The sequence below is a fragment of the Halichoerus grypus genome, chromosome 1 (assembly GCF_964656455.1).
Source record: "Halichoerus grypus chromosome 1, mHalGry1.hap1.1, whole genome shotgun sequence".
Classification (NCBI taxonomy): domain Eukaryota; kingdom Metazoa; phylum Chordata; class Mammalia; order Carnivora; family Phocidae; genus Halichoerus; species Halichoerus grypus.
The window spans coordinates 163052768-163072022 of NC_135712.1; the positions used below are offsets into that span (position 1 = coordinate 163052768).

The window sequence follows — 19255 nt, forward strand, 5'->3', positions numbered from 1 at the left end:
CTTTAGACTTCATTTTGAAACAACACAGTGCATGAACCTTTTCAAAGACGGATAATGGTAGAGCACCCTATATTTCTTCAGAGAGGGAATTACCCAAATATTCGGAAGAAGAGCATGACCCAAGTTCAGGAATGAACATGCTTTACTGCCCTCTGTTGTAACAGGAGTTGTGTTGGGTGCTTTTTGGGCACCAGTTATCTGTGATCATCAGGTATGTGTTATCACCCCTGTTTTACAGGTGAGAATACTGGGGTCTGAAATGCTGACCTAAGGTCCTGTGCTATCTGTGTGTAGGTCAGGGCTTCAAAGCCATGGGGGAGCTGCAAAGGGTGTACTTGTGCTCAGTCCTATCAGCTGTGGGTAACAGGCCTTTGGGGTTTCAGGATTTCCACGGAGCTGTCATGAGGGCCTTGGATGAAATAGACCAGGAGGGCAAGGACACGTTGGCCAGGGAGGAGCTGAGGCGTGGCCTGAGTGAACTCCCAGCCATCCGAGACCTTCACCAGGGGATCCTGGAGGAGCTGGGGGAGAGGCTGTTGCACTGGTGAGCCGTCTATGGACTCCTGCCCCTACTTCCATTGCACTGGGGGGTGGGGGTGCTTAAAGTCCCAGCATGTGAAACGGTGTCTCCATTTGACCAATGCAGAAGCCGAGACACAGGTATTAGGTCAATTGCCCAAAGTAAAACGAGCGCGGGAGGGTCAAGCTGGGGTTGCCACCCAGTAATGTGACTCCAGCGCTCACCAATGAACACTGTGCTGGTCACAAGGCTGAGTTCTCGCTGTCCCATCCCCCTCCCCGGCTGCAGGGAGGGCCAGCAGAAGGTGGCTGACGTCTTCCTGGCCCGGGAACAAGAGTTTGACCACCATGCCGCTCACATCCTGCAGTTCGACAGGTATCTGAGTCTGCTCAGTGAGAACTGCCTGCATTCTCCCCGGCTGGCCGCTGCTGTCCGCGAGTTTGAGGTGGGTCCCTTGGTCCTCTGGAACCTGCTCTAAGGATACAGGGGCGGGGTGCGCATGGAAGGGCTTACTGCGAATCAGTGGGGCTTCTTGGTAGGTCTGAGGCTGGGGGTCAGAGGGGAAGACCTGGCTGGGGAAGGAGAGGGTGACCCAGCAGGAGGGAAGACCTAGAACCGAGAACATTCCCTGATGGGTGATTGATGACAACTCTATGAGCCCCCACCATGGTGAGGGTTTTAGTGACCATTCTCCTGTCGCAGGAGAAAAGCACAAAGCAAGCTGGGACCCCAGCCAATGGAGTGACCAACAAATGGATCAACAAACTGGGTATCCAGTTACTAGACAGAAAAATGGGTTTTTTTTTTTTTTTCTTTTACTAACATTAATGAAAAGCAGGGACTGGTAGATGCACTGACTGTGAGCCTGAAGGAAGGAACTGTCACAGCAGGGTGATGCTAATCTGGGAGGCCTTCCTGAAGGAGGGGATCCTGATTTTATTTTATTTTATTTTATTTTATTTTTTTAAAGATTTTATTTATTTATTTGAGACAGAGAGAATGAGAGACAGAGAGCATGAGAGGGAGGAGGGTCAGAGGGAGAAGCAGACTCCCTGCCGAGCAGGGAGCCCGATGCGGGACTCGATCCCGGGACTCCAGGATCATGACCTGAGCCGAAGGCAGTTGCTTAACCAACTGAGCCACCCAGGTGCCCGGGGATCCTGATTTTAGAGACGGGGAGAAGCTTGGCGTGGCGAGGAGGAGGTGTGGATGGGACAGTGTATGAGGGATGCCATGAGCCTGGTGCCTTGAGACAGGGGTCTCTGATGGAGTTTTGTCCTCCCTGTCTCTTGGGAGCAGCAGAGTCAGCAAGGAGGTGGCCAGAACGTGAAGCACCGGCTGCTGCGGGTGGTTCAGCGCCTCTTCCAGTACCAAGTGCTCCTCACAGGTGGGCCCCACAGGAGGTCAACGTGCACTGAGGTGATGCGGGGAGGAAAGGCCCCTGCGGAGGGGTGCCGGTGCTGGTGGCAAGCTGTGTTATGACAACCTCCCCTCCCACCGTGGCGGGAGTGGGTAGGGGGAGGATGGCTCTCAGTTCCTGGCACCTGCTCCTCCAGACATGCTAGACTCTGCCACCACCTTCCCTCCAGCTGAGCTTGCAACCCCCTGCTGCCACTTTGGAAACCTCACTTCAGCGGCCACCTTCTGTGTCTTCCTTCAGCCTCTCCCATCCTAAAACACAGAGACTCCCACCTTCCCTTGTTCTGCATTTCCTCAGTGGGTATCTCATTTCCCTAATGCTGTTCTTATCACCAAGTCCTCCTTGTGGCCAAATCATTGGACATTTTTCACCTTGAACCTGCTTTGGCCATCTCTGTGGCTTAGCCACTGACCACTTTCTGCTTCTCAACCCTCTCATTCTGAGGTTTCTGTGATACACTCTCTCCCTGTCTCCCTCAGACTTCTCTGCTACCCTTCTCCATCTGTGTTGACAACCTCCCTTCATCCACTCTTCCATAAATGTCAGTGTTTCTTGGGGCTCAGTCCTAGGTCCTCTTTCCTTCCTTCCCATTTTACAGACTCTCCCCTGGGAAAGTCATCCCCTCCCCTACCTCCACCTGCCAGAAATACCACACCTCTGTCCTGAGCTCCAGACTCATTTACCCAGCTGCCTCCCAAATGGACAAAGACACCAGGCGTGGGGAACTGCTGTTCCAGTAAGGGAGACAGACACCCACACGTAGAGATAGGCATGTAATTCCAGATAGTGACCAGGGCCACAAGGAAAGTATATTAGGGCCAAGGGACAGAGAATTTGTTCACTAATTCAACAAATGTTTATTGAGTATCTCCTGTGTACAAGGCCCTGTGCTAGATGCTAGAGATATAGCAGTGAATTAAACAGCCAAAACTCTGTAACACTGTGGAGTTTATACTTTAACAAACTAACAAGGAAATAAAAATATGTCAGTGATAAGAGCTCTGAAGAAAATAAAGCAGGTTAAGGGGATGGAGGTAATAGGGCTCTGAATTAGATACAGCACGGGGAAGGATCTCTCTGAGGAGGTAGCACTGCATAGAGATCTCAGCCAAGTGAGGACGTGAACCCTATGAAGATCTGGAAGAAGAGAGTACCAGGTAGAGGGAGTAGTGAGTGCAAAGGCCCGGGGGTATTAACAGGCTTGGCATGTTCAAGCAATAGTAAGAGTGCCAGCATTGCTAGAATGAATGAGTGACATGGAGAGGTAGCTGGAGAGAGAGCTAGAGCTTGTGGGTATAAATGTGTTAAAAGTGTAATACATCACACTCCGCTGTGATGATGGTCACATCTGTTCCCCCAGTAGACAGTGTGCTTCTCAGAGGCAGGGATTCACCTTGTCTGTGAATCCTGAAGGCATAGCACAGTGCCAGGCACACAGCAAGCGCTGAATAGATACTTGTTGAACGAGTGAATGACTAGCAGTTGTGGCAATGATGCTGGTGATGGTTCGGGGGCCTGTTTTGTTCTAGTGTGGTGGGGTGGCGGGCTAATGGGGGTGAGAGGGTAGGTACCCCATTCTTCTGGCACTTTTCCTCCAAGTCTGGAGAGGGGGGCTCCTGCTGTGGACAGGAGGGACTGGCCTCCCAGGGGCAAACTGACCCTGGCTCTTGTTCTCCCTGCAGACTATTTAAACAACCTTTGTCCGGACTCAGCTGAGTACGATAACACGCAGGGTAAGTGCAGCATGAATCCGGAGGACGGGGACGTGTTCCTCTTTTGGTCCCTGTCCCTGGTGCAGGACATAGCCCCCTCCCTGGCAGCTGGATGTGCAGTGGGCAGGAAACCTCTGGGGCGTCTGAGATGATTACCCCCTCCCCTCAAGCACAGACTCCCCAGGATGGGCTGTCATCCAGTCAAAGGAGAGGGCAGTAATCAGAATTTGGTGCTAGGAGGTGGTGCCAGGTCTCAAAAAGTCACCTCAGTGTCCCTGTTTCCTCCCAATTCTGTGTGACTGTCCCTGCATATGACCTACCAGGGCAGTCCCTATTTTAACATATTCAGTTTATAGACAAGGGCACTAAGGCACAGAGTGGTCAAACCACTGGCAAGGACACTTAGGCTGTAGTAGCAAAGCAAGGGTTGGGCCCGTGACCTGACCCAGCTGTGGGAAGACCTGGTGCCTCCCGCACGCAAGCCCCTACAACTGCGGTGATCTTGGGGAGTGGGTGGGAGAGAGGGGAGGACAGGAAAGAGGCGAGAATGGTGGCTCCTGGACTGGCCCTCCTCCTCAGAAGGCCTGCTATCTTCTCTCTTTCCCCCCACAGGTGCCCTCACCCTCATCTCCAAAGTCACAGACCATGCCAATGACAGCATGGAGCAAGGGGTAAGTCCATTTCCTGGGCTCCTTCTCCGGGGTTCGGGTCTAGGCCCCCCTCCAGCCTGCCCACGTCTGCCTTGTGATACTCCACTTCTGGGGGTGCTGCAGGCATCCATCTATGGGACCTGGCAAAGAGTTGTTGGCCCTTGGGTTCTGTCCCTGACACTTGCTGTGTGAACTCAGGCACTGTGTGTTCCTGTCCGGGTCTCTGGTTCACCATTAGAATAGTGAGGGGGGCTATAGACTTGTACAGATCTGGTAAGTAATGTCCCGACTGTGGTCTGAGACCATCTGCATCAGCACCTGGAGTGCCTTGTAAGCTACAAATTCCTAGGCACACCTTACATCTTCTCAGCCAGAATATCTGGGGGTCAGGTCCAGGGATATGCATTTTTTTTTTAAAGATTTTATTTATTTGACAGAGAGATAGCGAGAGCAGGAACACAAGCGGGGGGAGTGGGAGAGGGAAAAGCAGGCTTCCCACCGAGCAGGGAGCCCGATGTGGGGCTCGATCCCAGGACCCTGGGATCATGATCTGAGCTGAAGGCAGACGCTTAACGACTGAGCCACCCAGGCGCCCCAGGGATATGCATTTTTAACAAGCACCCCAGGTAAATGTTTTGCTCACAAAAGTTTGAAAACCACTTATCCACAAGAATATGTGAGCTCTAACTACATGCCGGGTTCTGCCAGAGTGTGATTCGGTTGGACGCTGATCCAGTATTTACCAGTTTTCTGCCAAAGACGACCAACTTTATCCCACATCCCAGCTCTGTTCAAGTGGCTACCTTGATTACTTGTGTCCCGTATTTTCTGCTCCACTAAGATGTGGCTAGAGCTTTGTGTTGAGAAGGATTCTGAGGCTGAGTCCTAGCCCAGGGGGAAAGAGTTTGGTGATCAGTTAGTGATGTGTTCCACCAGCAGAGGTGGGGGTGATGGTGGTATGCATGCTGAGTACTTGCTCAGCTCTGCTGTGGCAGATACATAGAGCACCCTTTTAGCAAGTCATCCACAGGTAGAAGAAGGAGAGGGGAGTCACATCTATTAGACACCTACTCCATGTCAGTCTTGTGTTGGGGACTGGAGATACAGAGTTAAAACATGAATCCCAGCATGAGGAGATCACAGCTCAGGGAGGAGTAAACATGTGGACATGATAAGCATCATGAGGGAGAGAGAAAATGCCACATGGTTCAGAGAAGGGAGCCATCCCTCCCAGCTGGGGCTGTGAGGAGAGATGATGGAGGTGCCCCCACAGGGAGGACACATGCCTCAAAAGCAGAGAGAGGAAAGATGTGCCAGGAAGAGTAGCTGACCTGGGCAGAGGCATGGAGGTGGAGAAGCGTAGGTCACATCCGAGTTCAGAGAGCCACCCAGCATGGCCGGAAGATGGCATCAGGGTAGGTGAGGTAGGGCAAGAGTCTGAAGAGATGGTGTGCTGAGTGTGGAGGCTAAAGCCAGCTGGGTATGAAAATCAGTACATCAGACATGTTATCATCAGGTTGTCTGTCCTCCTGCTCTGGGGTCCATGAGCTCCTTGCTCTTTGTTGTTTTAGCATCGTGTACATGCAGTAAGATTTCCTTCAGCGTAGCCAAAGACAGAGGTGCTTTGGCGTCCCATACCCCGTCATGACATAGCATCAGATGGGCTGGCTTCTCTGCACCTCACTTTAACCAGGGATGCCTCTGTTTCCAAAAAGGAAAACTAGGTCAGGAAGGGCCATGTCTTCCCTCCTGTGGGTGAGCTCATGTGTGGTACCACCTTACAGGAGCCCCTGGCTGTGTTGTTATTAGATGTTATTAGAACCATCAGACAGGGACTTGTCTGATGAGGTGACCATCATCACAGCGGAGTGTGATGTATTACACCTTTAACACATTTATACCCACAAGCTCTAGCTCTCTCTCCAGCTACCTCTCCATGTCACTCATTCATTCTAGCAATGCTGGCACCCCAACCCCTACACACCCCCTGAGGTCATATGCCCTGGTAGGTCATATGCAGGGACAGTCACACAGAACCCCAACCCCCTCCCCCAGCTTTCTCGAAGCGTGGGGCTGGATGCTGTGCCTGGCACAGGCCGGTTCTGGATTATCAGCCCCTACTGCATGCCTGCTGGGATCGGGACTGGACTCTGCCTGGGCCATGGACAGGCAGGTCCAGATAAACCCAATGCCAGGGCAGATCTCAGTGGCTTGAGTGGCTAAAGGGCAAGGCTGGGGCTCTGCCTCTCCTTCCCCATGGCCACTACACACCTCAGGCCTCATCACCTCCCAACCCTACCATTCCATTCAGAGTGATCCTGTTAAAATGTGTCTGATGGTGCCATGCCCCCATTTTACAAAGCCTTCTATGTCTCCACGTTGTGTTCAGTAGAATCTGGGCAGTACTTATTGGTTGTGAGAACCAGGGAAAACTTCCTGGAGGTGGCAGCATTCACGTAGGTTTTATGCTCATATCAAACCATTGCCATAACTCCCCACAAAGGTAGCTAAGCTGGAGATATGATTTCTAGGAAGAGCCAGATCCCACCACCCTGAAATGGGACCCACATACCTACCTGACACCTGGTCTGAAATGCCACTAATAAACTCACTAGAATAAAGTACTGACAGCCAAGCCAAACTATAAATCCATTGAACAGCCTGTTAACGGAAAACTGTTAGGTGATAGGAGAAGCTTTGGGAAGTCTGACTCTAAGAGCTGAGGCCCAGGTAGCCCCTCCTCTGCCGTGATCCTCACATTTTGATGGAGGACAAGGAATAAATGGGAGCAGTGTGGAAGATGGGATGGGAAAGTCTTAGAAGTGAGAGAAGTCATCCTCATTAGCTTTGCAGGAAAAGCTATGGCAGATGCCCGTGTGGCATCCTACTCACGGTGACCACAGCTGCCTCTGCTGAGCAGGGGATCGTGCCCGACGTTCTCCTCTAATCCTCAGGGGAACTGTTATCAGCCCAGTGTCACAAGCAAGGAAACTGAGGCCTGGAGAGACGAGTTGCTTCACCCAGGATCACTCAGCTCTCAGCGTGGGAGCTGGGTTTGAACGTGAGCCTTTCTTAGCCACCAGGCTGGACATGCCTGCACACATCACTCACAGGTTCAGACCTGCAACCTCACACACATTCTTGCATGAAAACACGTGCACATGCCCATGCACGCCGCACCTGCTCCTCTCTTGCGTGACACACATGAATGACCATAGGGACCATTTTTCTCTTTCCCACATTTGGGTCTGTCTTTTTCTTTCTTTACCCAGCCATGAGGAATGTCATGAAATGTAGGCATGGAGGTTTAGAGTTGCTCCCAGGTTTGTGAGCACTGGGAACTCCATCAGGGACTGGTCACAGGTTGGATCAGAGAGTGGATGCACCTTGCTTCTAACTGCAGTTACTCAGACCAAACCTCAGATTCCCTAGGAGAAAAATCCCACATCTGGTTGCAAGGTCAGGCTTTCGAGGCTTTTGATCAAATTAGCCATTGACTGTCCTCTTCCCCATAGCATGAAAGTAAGCTGTCTCCCTCCAGAACAGAGTGAGGGGACAGGTGTAAGTCTGGGCTCTCCGATTTTCACTGTCTTTTTTTTAATAGACTTTTAAAAAAAATTTTATTGAGGTACAATATATGTAACATAAAATTGACCATCTTAATCATTTTTAAGTGCACAGTTCATCAGCATTATGTACGTTGACATTGTTGTGTGACCGTCACCACCATCCACCTTTAGAACTTTTTCACTGTCCCCAACTGAAACTGTCCCCATTAAATGCTAAGCCCCTCCCCTCCCCGCCCCTGGCCACCACCATCCTTTCTGAACAGATTTTATTTTTTAGAACAGTCAGAGTTGCTCTAAAGTCCCTGTCTGATGGTTCTAATAACATTTGTGTCACCTCTCCGTCTGGTTTTGTTGAAAGCTTTATTTCCTGAAAATGAGTTGGGGTTCTTTCTTGCTTTTTGTGTTTCTCACAATGTTTGATTGAAGCTGGCATTATGTGTTGGAGGAATTATGGAGACTGAGGGAAACAGTATCTACCCCAGAAGTGGGAGCGCCTGGTTTTGATCATGCCGTTCATGTAAGGGGTGTAAGGGGTGGGGGTTGGGTCATCCAGTCAGTAGTTGAGTTGGGTTTGGGTTTTGTTATTGTTATGTCACCCTCAGAGCCCCCCAGACTTCACACTCGTCCAGAAGGGGGCTGCTATTACCTGGTACTGTTTGTGGGGCCTGAGATGCCAGAGAGTTTTTCTCATTTTCCTTCTCCCCCTTCTGCCGCAGCTTTTAGCAATCCCTGCACCCCAGAAGGGGCCTGTCTCCATGCCCTTGCCCCTTCTCAGAGGTAGACTGCTCTTTCCTGTTACGCACTACTACGCTCCCAAGTCTCTGCTCTCCGGGACAAGCCTCAGTCTTCAGCAGGGCCTGCAAGCCAGGCTTTCTCTCTTTCCTGCCCCTCCTCTGCATGGTAGCCAAACACTGCCTTGTAGCTGTGGCAGGTCTTGGACAGGTTTCTGCTTTGTACGAGTGCACAATCCTGGGCCCAATGGGCTGCCTCCCCTCTCCTCGGGGAAGAGAGCTTTTGCTTCTGCCCTTTCCCCAGGAGTAGTGAGTGGCACTTCGCCTGTCCTCTGGGAGGGGATTTCTTGGCCTCTCCCAGGGGTGAGGGGTTTGTACAAGAGAGGGGGTTGGGGAAGTTGGCAGGATTTTTTGCCGGCCCCCCCCAGTGGTAGCCTGCATGCCTTCACCACCAAGGGGGGTTCTTTCTGGCCCCCTGCCCTGCCTCTAGTCTTCCTTGTGAGCACCTGATGGGAGCTGCTAGAAAAGAAGAGCTTGCAAGTGACTGCAGATGTGCCTCGAGTCTGGGGCTCTCTGTTATTCTAAACTGTCCCACCAGCCCACACCCGACCTTCCAGAATCCATTAACATTTCAGTTGCTTTCTTCTCATCCTCCTTTCTGTGGCCGCCCCTGCCTCCTGGGTGTTACAACAGTGCACGTGTCTCATGTCGCTGTGAAGGCGCCTGTCAGTCTCCCGGATTCGGGTCCGGTGGGGTTGCCTTGGGACTTCAGCTCTCTAGTAGATGGAAGAGGAGTCAGGGCTCTGTGGATTACCTTGTCCTCATTATTAGGCTAGGGGCACTGTTCTCTGTCACGAGTGGAAATGGAACAACTATTACACATTTCTGATGTGCAGGATTTTGTGTCCAAAACTATGGACGCGGTAAAAGCCTTTTCAAGACAATTTCCCTACACACAATTTTCACCTTGCTAATTGACTTTAGAACCTGACCCTGCATAAGGTTCAGGGGGCGCCCACCCCATGGGTGAGGCACTTGTTATTTCTAGCATAATGGGGTGCTGTACGGAGGGAAGGGAGGCGTGTCACTGCATATTATATGTAACCCAGTGAGAGCCAACAGGAGTTTCCAGGCACACTTCTTTTTCTTCAAGGAGCACAGATCTGTTTCTTCCCCAGGTGGAACATTTTCTCGATTACTCTCCCTCAGAGGCCCGACCCTGGGCTGTAAGCCCAGAGAGACAATCTGGTCTTGGGCATCTCTCTCCTCTGGGCTAGTGAAGTCTAGATGCACCAGACCTTATGGGGCACACAGATTTAGAGTAGGAGCCATGGCCTGGAGATGTATATGGGTATCGGATAGCACAGCAAGAGCAAGTGACTTTCCCCATGGCACGCAGAAGATGGCGATGTCAGATCCCAGGCCCAGGGGAACTAGCCTGAGTATAGGCAGCCCACATGTCTGGCATCCAGCAGACCCAAGCTCAGGTTCCAGTCTTGCCACTGACAGGAGGTCAGATTTTGGGCAAGGCCCTTCTGGGTTCCGTTTTCCTCCTCTGAAGTAGAAGCAATGCCCTTGAAGGGGTCCTGACCATTTCCCTCTCGCTCTGCTCCCACCCATAGGAAAACCTGCAGAAGTTGGTCCACATTGAGCACAGCGTTCGGGGCCAAGGGGATCTCCTCCAGCCAGGAAGGGTGAGTGCCACTGCCGCCATGGGCAGGGACAGAGGGCGGCCTGGTAGGCAGGCGGGTGAGGCTCTGATAAGACCCATTGTTCAGCTGGGCTGGTCCCAGACAGGCCTGGCTGCAGGTGCTGTTTACCCGCAGAGGGAGGGAGGGCAGGGCGCGGGCTCTGCTGGGCTCACAAGGCCCATGGGCTGCCTCCCCTGGGGTTTTCCACTTTCAGGACCTTTAAAGAAACAGTGCCATTTGGGTTCAGTGTCCCCTGTGGTTCTTTTCACCTCTGAGAAGAAGAGACGCCGATTATTTTTAGTTATTTTTAGTTTAGCCCAGCGTTGCTGGGAAATCAGGAAAACCATCTCTCAAGAGCCCCAACAAAGCATCTTAAAAATAACATTTTTCAAGAGACAAATTTACCCACTTTTAAGCTTCCAAATGGAAAACATAAAATTCAGCTCAAAAATAGTCAAAAATGTGTTTGTTACCTGCTATGGTCCATGAAGGACAAGAGACGAAGAAATGAGAGGTTGTGCTCAGGATAATTTACTCAAAATTAGCAGGGATCTCACTGGTCTGAGATTCTGTAAAATCACACAGTGTTTTGGTCCTGGGTCGTCAGGTTAGTAAATATTTATTAAACATCTATTTTATTTATTCTTAAGTAACTTTAAACATCTATTTTAAACATTCTCCAGAATTATGGAGCTTGTAGCAACTGTTCACAGGTCTTCAGCTGTTTTAGCAGACCTTCAGAGGCTCCGTTCTGAAGGTCTCCTCATGGCAGCAAACCAGGGGAAGAGTCCCTGTCTGGACCACTTGGAGACCAGAACAGTGTCTGGGGCTTGGAATAAGTCAAGGTGGGGTGCTCCTACGAAGCAGAGCCTCCCGTCTGTCTCCAGAGCTGTTGTGGCAAACATGGGCATCTCCCTAAAGCTGGGAATTCACCCATGAATTCACTTTGGGAGGCATCGTAACTTAGGTTTCCCACTCAGGGCCTTTTCCCCACCCTTCCTTAGGATGGCAGCAGGCATCAGCCTAACCCCCCAGGTCTGCTTCTCTCCCCACAGGAGTTTCTGAAGGAGGGGACACTGATGAAAGTAACAGGGAAAAGCAGACGCCCCCGGCACCTGTTTCTGGTAAGTACCTGGCCCCCAGCCCAGCCCCAGGACTGTCAAATTCTGTGAAGTTTTCTAGGGTCATTATTCAAAGACAACTGGAAGGGAGGGGTGGGTGCTAGAACAGAGCCGAATATTTAGGATGAGGATCATTCTACAGAGCTGAGCTTTCCAGAGAGCTGAGAGCTTAACCCTTACCAACCACAACCCTTCCTGCATTATTTGAGGGATTTTGAATGGAATTTTGCCGAAATTGAATTACCTGTGTCCCCATCTGAAACATCCTAACCCTGGGAATTTCTTATCCTGGAAATAACTGTTTGACTGCCTTATCTAACGCATGAGAAGACTGAGATCCAGAAGGGGAGTTTCCTTGGCTCCATCTCCCAGCAGGCTGGAGGCAGAGGCTCAGGAGGGAACCAGGGTTGTGACCCCAGTGTAGCATTTTCTCCACTGTGCACAAGACAGAGTACAATGTAACATTTCTGATGCTTTACAGCCACATTCTGGAGCACCAGGGAATGGCCAGGCCTGTCACTTGATAACATCAACCTCTGTGGCTGTTGAGCTACAAGCGGCAATTTGCCCCAGTCCTACAACTCCAAGTTGTTTTGCCTTTTAAGTTCTCCTACCTGCTGTGTATAATTTTCTCTCTGTTCTTCACTATTTTAGCTTTCTTTTTTTTTATTACTCTCAGTCATGGCTGCCCCAACAGCCTCCTTACACTTTGTTAAGAGCTGTGTGCAAAGTAACAGTAAACAGGCTCCAAGTGTCTAAGAACCTGTTTCAGACATTTAGTGAGCACCTCTGGTGTGCTGGGCACTGGAAACAAAGAGATAACAGCCTCATGCTGTACCCTCAACCTTCAGTGTCAAATGTAAATATCGAGTTATGAGAATGGTGTGTAATCTCAGGGCCACGGGAGCAAAAAAGAAGAGCAAAGAGAGTCTGGGGGAAGCTGTCCTTTGTTCCATGTTAGTCTAAAAATTCGAAAACTCCTTCTATTGAGAAGAAATCATACCCTTGAATTTAGGGATATCTATGTGGTCATGAGCCGGAGTGAGCAGGTTAGATCCTAACCCAACACTTAGCCCCTATGTAACCCTTAGACAAGTCACAGACATGTCTGAGCCTCCGGTTTCCCAGGAGGAAAGTAGGAATACTGGGCGGTTTGGGGAATTAAATGAGGCACATAGAAGCCGCTTATTTGGTAAGTGTCCTCCCTTCCCTCTGACAATTGCCGTAGGGGACACAGGTCCTCCCTCTGCGCCCGCACAGCCCTGGGGAGAGTTGGAGCCCATGACCGTGTCCTCTGAGAATGAAAAATGAAGGTCCGGGATGGTGAAAAAGGAGCATGAGCTTTGGAATCAAACTGGATTCACATCCCAGTTCTGACACTTACTGGCTCTGAGGCCCATGGCACATCTGTCATTGCCCTTCTCTTTACAGTGGGGTAATAGTCCCTCCTGCCAGTGGGGGAAGGGAGTGAAGCCCCAGCTGGAACAGAGGGAGCTCCGTGCTGGTCCCCTAGCCATTCCCCATCTGGCCACCTCTGGCCAGGCCCTGCTCGTGCCTGTGCCTCTCACAGGGACCCAGACAGCCAGGGAACACACAGCGTCTGTCCTTCTTTCCCTCCTCCCCTCCCTCACATGCCCTCCAGCATCTAACTGGCCCTTCATCATAGCTTCTCCCTCAGGCATCTCGATGCTAGGCCTGGGTCTCTCTTATTCCCTTGTTATTATTAGGCCATAGCTCCCCGCAGGCTGAACCTGGGTCCCGTTCTTTGCTCTGTCTTAGCACAGGACCTTCATAAATTTCCCCTGGAGAAAGAGGTGGGAGGAAGATAGGTTCTTGAGCCAGGAAGACCCATGATGAACACACTTAAGACTTTTTCTTCCCCATAAGGTGCCAGTTTCATAAAATAATTGTAACTGTAGAACAAAGTCAGGGCATCTGCCCACCTGCACAGGGGTTTTGGTAATGCTACAGAGAGGTTCCCACCATGGCTCCAGGTGGTAGGTGGGGCTCCGCACTGGGGGCTTATTATTGTGAGAGATTCCCCTTCACTCCTCCACGAAGAATTCCTCTATCTTCCTCCAAATCAGGCTGTAAAACACCCGCTTTGAAGAGGAAAGGAGAACTCTGGGCAGTGGGAGGCAGCCTGGTCCTGACCACTCATAAAACCCCAGGGTGCTAATGGCAGTTGCCATGGCAGCAGGTGCTTGAGGGGCAGCCACACAAAGGCTGGGGCTGCTCTGATGAGTGACATGAGCCAGTTCCCCAGGGTGGGCAGGCTTATGAGCCAGGCTCTGTGCCCAGGTTTGGTCACTGTCCCCAGATGGGGCCAGGACTCACCGTGTGACCACCTCCAACACACCACACCTGAACACACTGGAGGCGCATTCATTTACATATGACCCTGCCTCTGCCACTTACAAGCTTTGTAACCTTGGGCAGGTTGTCAGGGCTCTCTGTGCCTCAGTTTCTCCCTCCGTGAAATGAGGATGATAATGGTAGAGCCTGCCTGATGGGATTGTTGGGGGCTGAACTGAAATCAGGGTGCTGAGCTCAGCCCCTGGCACAGAGTGAGTCTTGTCATTATTAGAAGGGCAGAGCTGGAAGGGGCTTTGAAGGTTCCTCTGACCTGTGGGTCAGTCTGCCACCTGTTTTTGTTAATAAAGGTCTATTGGAACACAGTTCATGGATGGTCTGTGAATGCTTTTAGACTACAGTGGCTGAGTTGAATCGTTGTGACAGAGACTCTATGACCCGCAAAGACTTGAATATTTACTATCTAGCCCTTTATTAAAAAGTTTGCTGGCCCCTGGTCTCCTCCAACTCTGATTAGAGACAGTGAGGTCCAGAGAGAGGAAGGGTTTGCCTGAGCTCACCAGCAGCTCTGGGTCCAGGCAAGGTCTCCCACACTGCTCTGGCTGTGATGCTGGGATCCTAAGAGCTGGTGGCAAGAAGCCTCGTCTATTCTGTTCCCTCAGCAGACTCTCTATGGGGGCAGGAAATGCTAATCCTGAGTTCTTGCTCTGTTTTAGCCCCTTAGATGCCTAGTCCTGTTCAGTCTTCACAACACCCCTAGCTTACGCTGGCTCCCACGTTGGGTGGGCTCACTGGGGGCCATTCTTTCTCAGTGTCCATAATGAGGTAGGGGTGGCAATGCCCCCCTGCTTTGCAGGGAGGAAGCTGAGGCTCAGAGAGGGAGCCAACTTGTCCACCCACAGTTGCACGCTACAGAGCAGGGTGAGGATTGACATCGTCTTTTCAGACTATAAACCTTTTAGCCAAACAGAAACACGCTCCCCTACAGAGGTGAGGTGACTTTCACTTTCTTCCCATTTGCCCCAGATGGGGGCAAGGACCTTCAGTTGTTCATTCAACAAATATGGAGGACCTGCTGTGGTCACTGGAGATACACCAGTGACCAGGACCCATCAGCTCGCTATCAAGGAGCTTCCTCTCCCCCCTCCTCTCTCCCTTCCTTAACTATACTTTAGGACAGTTTCATTTGTAGAGTAAAATATATCAATCTTAAGTGTGCGTACCTGCATATTGACTAATATGTGTCATTGTGTAACCACCACCTGGGTCAAGATATAGAATATTTCTAGACCATCCCCCCCGAAAGTTCCCCTGGGCCCCTTAGCACTCACTTTCCCTCTCCCCTGCCCCAAGCAGCCACGGGCCTAATTTCCGTCACTACAGATTAGTTTTGCCCATATAAATGTTATGAAGCAGTGTGTACCCCTCTGTGCCTGACTTCTTTCACTTAGCATGTTTTTGAGATTTGTCCATGCTATTATGTGGACCATCAGTTCCTTTTGGTTGCTATGTAGTTCTCCACAGTATGGATGTACTGTAGTTCATTTATCCATTCACCTGTTGATTAGACATTTGGGGTGGTTCCACTGTTTGGCTGTTATGAATAAAGCCTCTATGAACATTCCTGTACTTGACCTTTTGTGGACATCTGCATTTATTCCTCTTAACTATCGACCTCGGAGTGGAATTTAAAGGAAGGGACTCATGTGTTTGCTCAGAGTGGTTTTGCTCTCCTGTGAGGGTCACTGGGGAATGCAAGATGCCCGTGCTCTCCAGAGCTCAGTGATCCTCCGGGACAGACACCCTACAGCCTTCACGTCTGATGGGGTTTCCTTCTCCCCAGATGAGCGATGTGCTCTTGTATACGTATCCCCAGAAGGACGGGAAATACCGGCTGAAGAACACATTGTCAGTGGCCAGCATGAAGGTAAATGCCTGGTGCCAGGCACCCTGGGGTGGGTGGGCCGAGGGAGACCTCAGGGGAGGAAAGACGGCATCCCCACTTCTAGGAGCACATAGACCAGCAGGAAGAGGCAGCCCTGAGGAAACAGCGTTACACTGTGGGTTATAGCAGGATTGTGCTGGAGGTAGTCCAGGGAGTGTGGAGAGAGAGAAGGAGGACTTCCCAAAGGAAGGCAGCGGAATTCTTTAGGGTACATAATATTTGGACAGATGGGAAAGGGGAAAGGGAAGGGCATCCTAAAAAGAGAAAAACACATAAGGACACATTTGGAGGGAGGAAATAAGTGGGTGTTCAGTAAAGGTTTTTAAATTGTGGTAAAATATACATAACATAAATTTACCATTTTAACCATTTTTAAGTATACAGTTCAGCGACATTAAGTATATTCACACTACTGTGCTACCATCACCACCATTCATTTCTAGAACTTTTGTATCATCCCCAGATGAAACTCTAGCCCCATTCCTAACTCCCCATTCCTCCAGCCCCCAACCCCTGGCATCCACTATCCTACTTTTTGTCTCTAGGAATTTGCTCTAGATAATTCATGTAAATAGAATCATACAGTATTTGTCTTTTTGTGACTGGCCTATTTCAGTTAGCAGGATGTCCTCAAGGTGCATCCATGTGCAACTTGTGTCAGAATGTCCTTCCGTTTTATGGCTTAATGATATTCCATTGTACATATAGACCACATTTTTTTTTCCATTTGTTCATGGATGGACACGAGTTCCTTTCACCTCTTGGCTACAATGAATAATGCTGCTATGAACAAAGTATGCGGATACCTGTACAGAGCCTGCTTCTAGGCCTTTAGGGTACATACCCACCTTCCTAGGGGTGGACAGGTGCCCACAGACCAGAGTTGGAGCCACTGTGTCAGGACCAGAAGAGGCGGGTCTGTGCTTGCCCCTCCCTGCCCCCACCCTGACAGTCTGCTCTTGGTTTTCTAGGTCAGTCGTCCTGTGATGGAGAAAGTGCCCTATGCTCTAAAGATCGAGACTTCCCAGTCCTGCCTGACTCTATCTGCGAGGTATGGGGAGGTGGGTAGAGGGAGGGTCTGAGGGATAAAGGGGCAGGATTTTGCAGGTGTTAAAGGTTGGAATAACCTGGATGTGTCACTTCTATTTTGGTATTATTTTGGGTTAAGGGACTTATTTTCTAGAGCCTGTCATTTAAATATAACAACAATATCTCGTGCTTGTAAAAGTCTACGAATTATTGGGTCTTTACAGCAATGCAAGAGGTTAAGGCGAGTAAAAAATGCATCGTGCACTTTAGTTCATAAAGTGGTCTGCTTTTAAGCTTTCATATCCGGAGAGTGAATGAGTGAGCATTCGTCATTTGCCTTTCCCTGGTTCAGGGGTGTGGCCTCTCTATCAGAAGTGTGTGTTTTCCCCAGGCCTTCGGCTACCCAGGGATCCCGCCTCGCTTACTCTAGGCAGCAAAAGAGCTTCCCCCTCTCCCTCTTTCAGGGCAAGGCCAGCTCGAGCTCCCTGGGCTCAGAAACCAGGGAGATGTGGCCCCTGTGGGGGCTGGGACAGGGTCCCCAAGACATGGGTGTCTGCCTCCCCTCTCAGCTGGTACATGACCTGGGGGTGGCAGCAGTGCCCTTTGGGTGGGGTGGTGGTTCCTGGGCCGGCACAGGATGCGCACACACTGACACATTCTCACGCAGTTGCATTTACTCCTTCAGCATTTATTAGCCACTGCTCAGTGCCAGGTCCTGTGCTGAGGACACAAGAGTGAAACCTTGCTGAGCTCGGGGGAAGCCTACATTAAGGGCGGGAGAGTTCCCTATCGGTCATGATACAGAGCATAACTGCTGTAGGAGTTGAAAGTGTTGATGACAAGAGTAACATACAATAGGCGCCTCCTCTGACCCCATCCCCACCCTTGGCTGGGGGGCTTGAGACTTCTCCCATGCATGGGGAGTTGAGGCCTAGAGAGGAGTCACATGGCCATGTGAGGAGGAACTGGGGCTCAAATGCAGGACTGTGTGACCCAGAGCTCTTATCCACTACTGTCTACTGCCGAGTGGGTAGAAGAAACCTTGAAAATTCCAAGGAGTGACCACCCATCTGGGGAAGTGAGGGAAGGCTTCGTGGAGGAGGTGATGCCTAGATGGGGTTCCATGGCATCTTTTCTCCTCATCTCTAGGTAAAGTCAGGGGCCTGAGACGGCCCGGGGTATGGTTTCTATATGTCCAGCTGTGAGGTGGGGATGGTGACAGGCCACACTCAGCCCTTCAGATGAGGCTGCCCATCTCTGCTAGGCAGGAGCACTGCCCTTTGGCCAGTGGCCTCGAGGAGCCACTGTCACTGACAGGCCGGTCACCTTCCTGCACACCGAGATACTCATGCTGAAGCTTCCAGGAGACAGGCGGACCCATACATCTCCCTTCAGGGACATGGCATCTGGTTGTCCATTCCCCCCTACCCCCACCTCCCTCCCAGGCCAACCTGGTCCCTTCTCCGGGCTTTCCTGGGGCAGGCCACACTCTTACTCAGGGTGGGAGCGACACCTAGTGGGCCCTGGGAGAATTTTCACCCCGCTATCTCTTGGAACCGCACTCACCACTTAGAAAACCCTGCAGGGCACGGTGCAGAATGGGGATTTGGGAAGCCAACTTGTTGGGTGAGGGAGTGTCTGGGAAACTATGTGGGAAAATGAGGAGGAAGATGGGGCGGCAACAGGGACGTTGAACTTTCCCATCTTCGCCTGCCCCTCCCCTCCCCGTGTACACAGCCCTCTGCACCCTGCCCCCCCCCCGCCCCGTCCCTCCTAAGGGTGGGGCCCTCTGCACCTCCCTAATGCCCTTTGCTTCTGCACAGTGCTTTGCCATTAACAAACCCACACGTCATTTCCTCCCCACAGCAGCTCTGGTAGCTAGAGGGATAGCGTTGAGAGTCCCGTGTTGCAGGGAAAGAAGCAGGCCCAGAGGACGGCTTTCTTGCCCTGGCTGCCCTGCTAGTAGATGGAGGCGCCGAGGTACAATGCTAGGCCGGTCTGGCGGCCGGCCGGTGCTTGGTGGGATCTCAGACACCGAGAGGCCCGGCCAGGGGAAAGGTGGGGGGACTTGATCTACACTGAGAAGCACAGGCCGAGCCGCTGTGCATGCTGCATGCCTTGCTCACGCCACGTTGCGCCCGCAGCTCCTGCGCAGAGCGGGACGAGTGGCACAGCTGTCTGAGCAGAGCCCTCCCTGAGGATTACAAGGCCCAGGCCCTGGCTGCCTTTCACCACAGTGTGGAGGTGAGTGGGGCCCTGACACCCACCCGACAGTGGCCTCACAGCCCCGGGTTTCCCTGGGCACCCACACATCCAGAAGGACTCTCAGCTCCTTCCATCGGGCTCCTCCTCCCAGCCCTCCCACCAGCTCCCCCATGGCCAGGCCCAAGTACAGCACCTCCAGTTGGCTCTGTTTCTGACCCGAGGTTAGCATCCTAGAGGATGCCATGGGGTGGAGGGGGTTGTAGAATTAGAATCCATCCCACACCCTGTACAGGAAAGAGGGCACCCATCTAGCCATCTCCTGACCACACCGCTCACCCCATTCCATTGC

General features: G+C 51.5%; 1 protein-coding gene across 6 annotated transcripts in view; it reads left to right on the forward strand.

The window, feature by feature from the left end:
- Positions 1-19255, forward strand: part of FGD5 (FYVE, RhoGEF and PH domain containing 5) — a 120887-nt gene that overhangs the window by 87048 nt on the left and 14584 nt on the right. For 4 of the 6 annotated variants that reach the window (XR_004911274.2, XM_036073631.2, XM_036073628.2 and 1 more), the window contains exons 6-15: positions 384-544; positions 809-965; positions 1820-1907; positions 3623-3673; positions 4265-4323; positions 10225-10296; positions 11349-11417; positions 15571-15654; positions 16644-16723; positions 18846-18945. Coding sequence is in view for 5 of the 6 variants with exons in the window: in XM_036073631.2 (XP_035929524.1) it covers positions 384-544; positions 809-965; positions 1820-1907; positions 3623-3673; positions 4265-4323; positions 10225-10296; positions 11349-11417; positions 15571-15654; positions 16644-16723; positions 18846-18945 (921 nt within the window). In the remaining variant the exon portion in view is untranslated. The remainder of the gene's footprint in view (positions 1-383; positions 545-808; positions 966-1819; positions 1908-3622; positions 3674-4264; positions 4324-10224; positions 10297-11348; positions 11418-15570; positions 15655-16643; positions 16724-18845; positions 18946-19255) is intronic. The other 2 variants (XM_036073630.2, XM_078074742.1) reach the window with 2 other exon arrangements.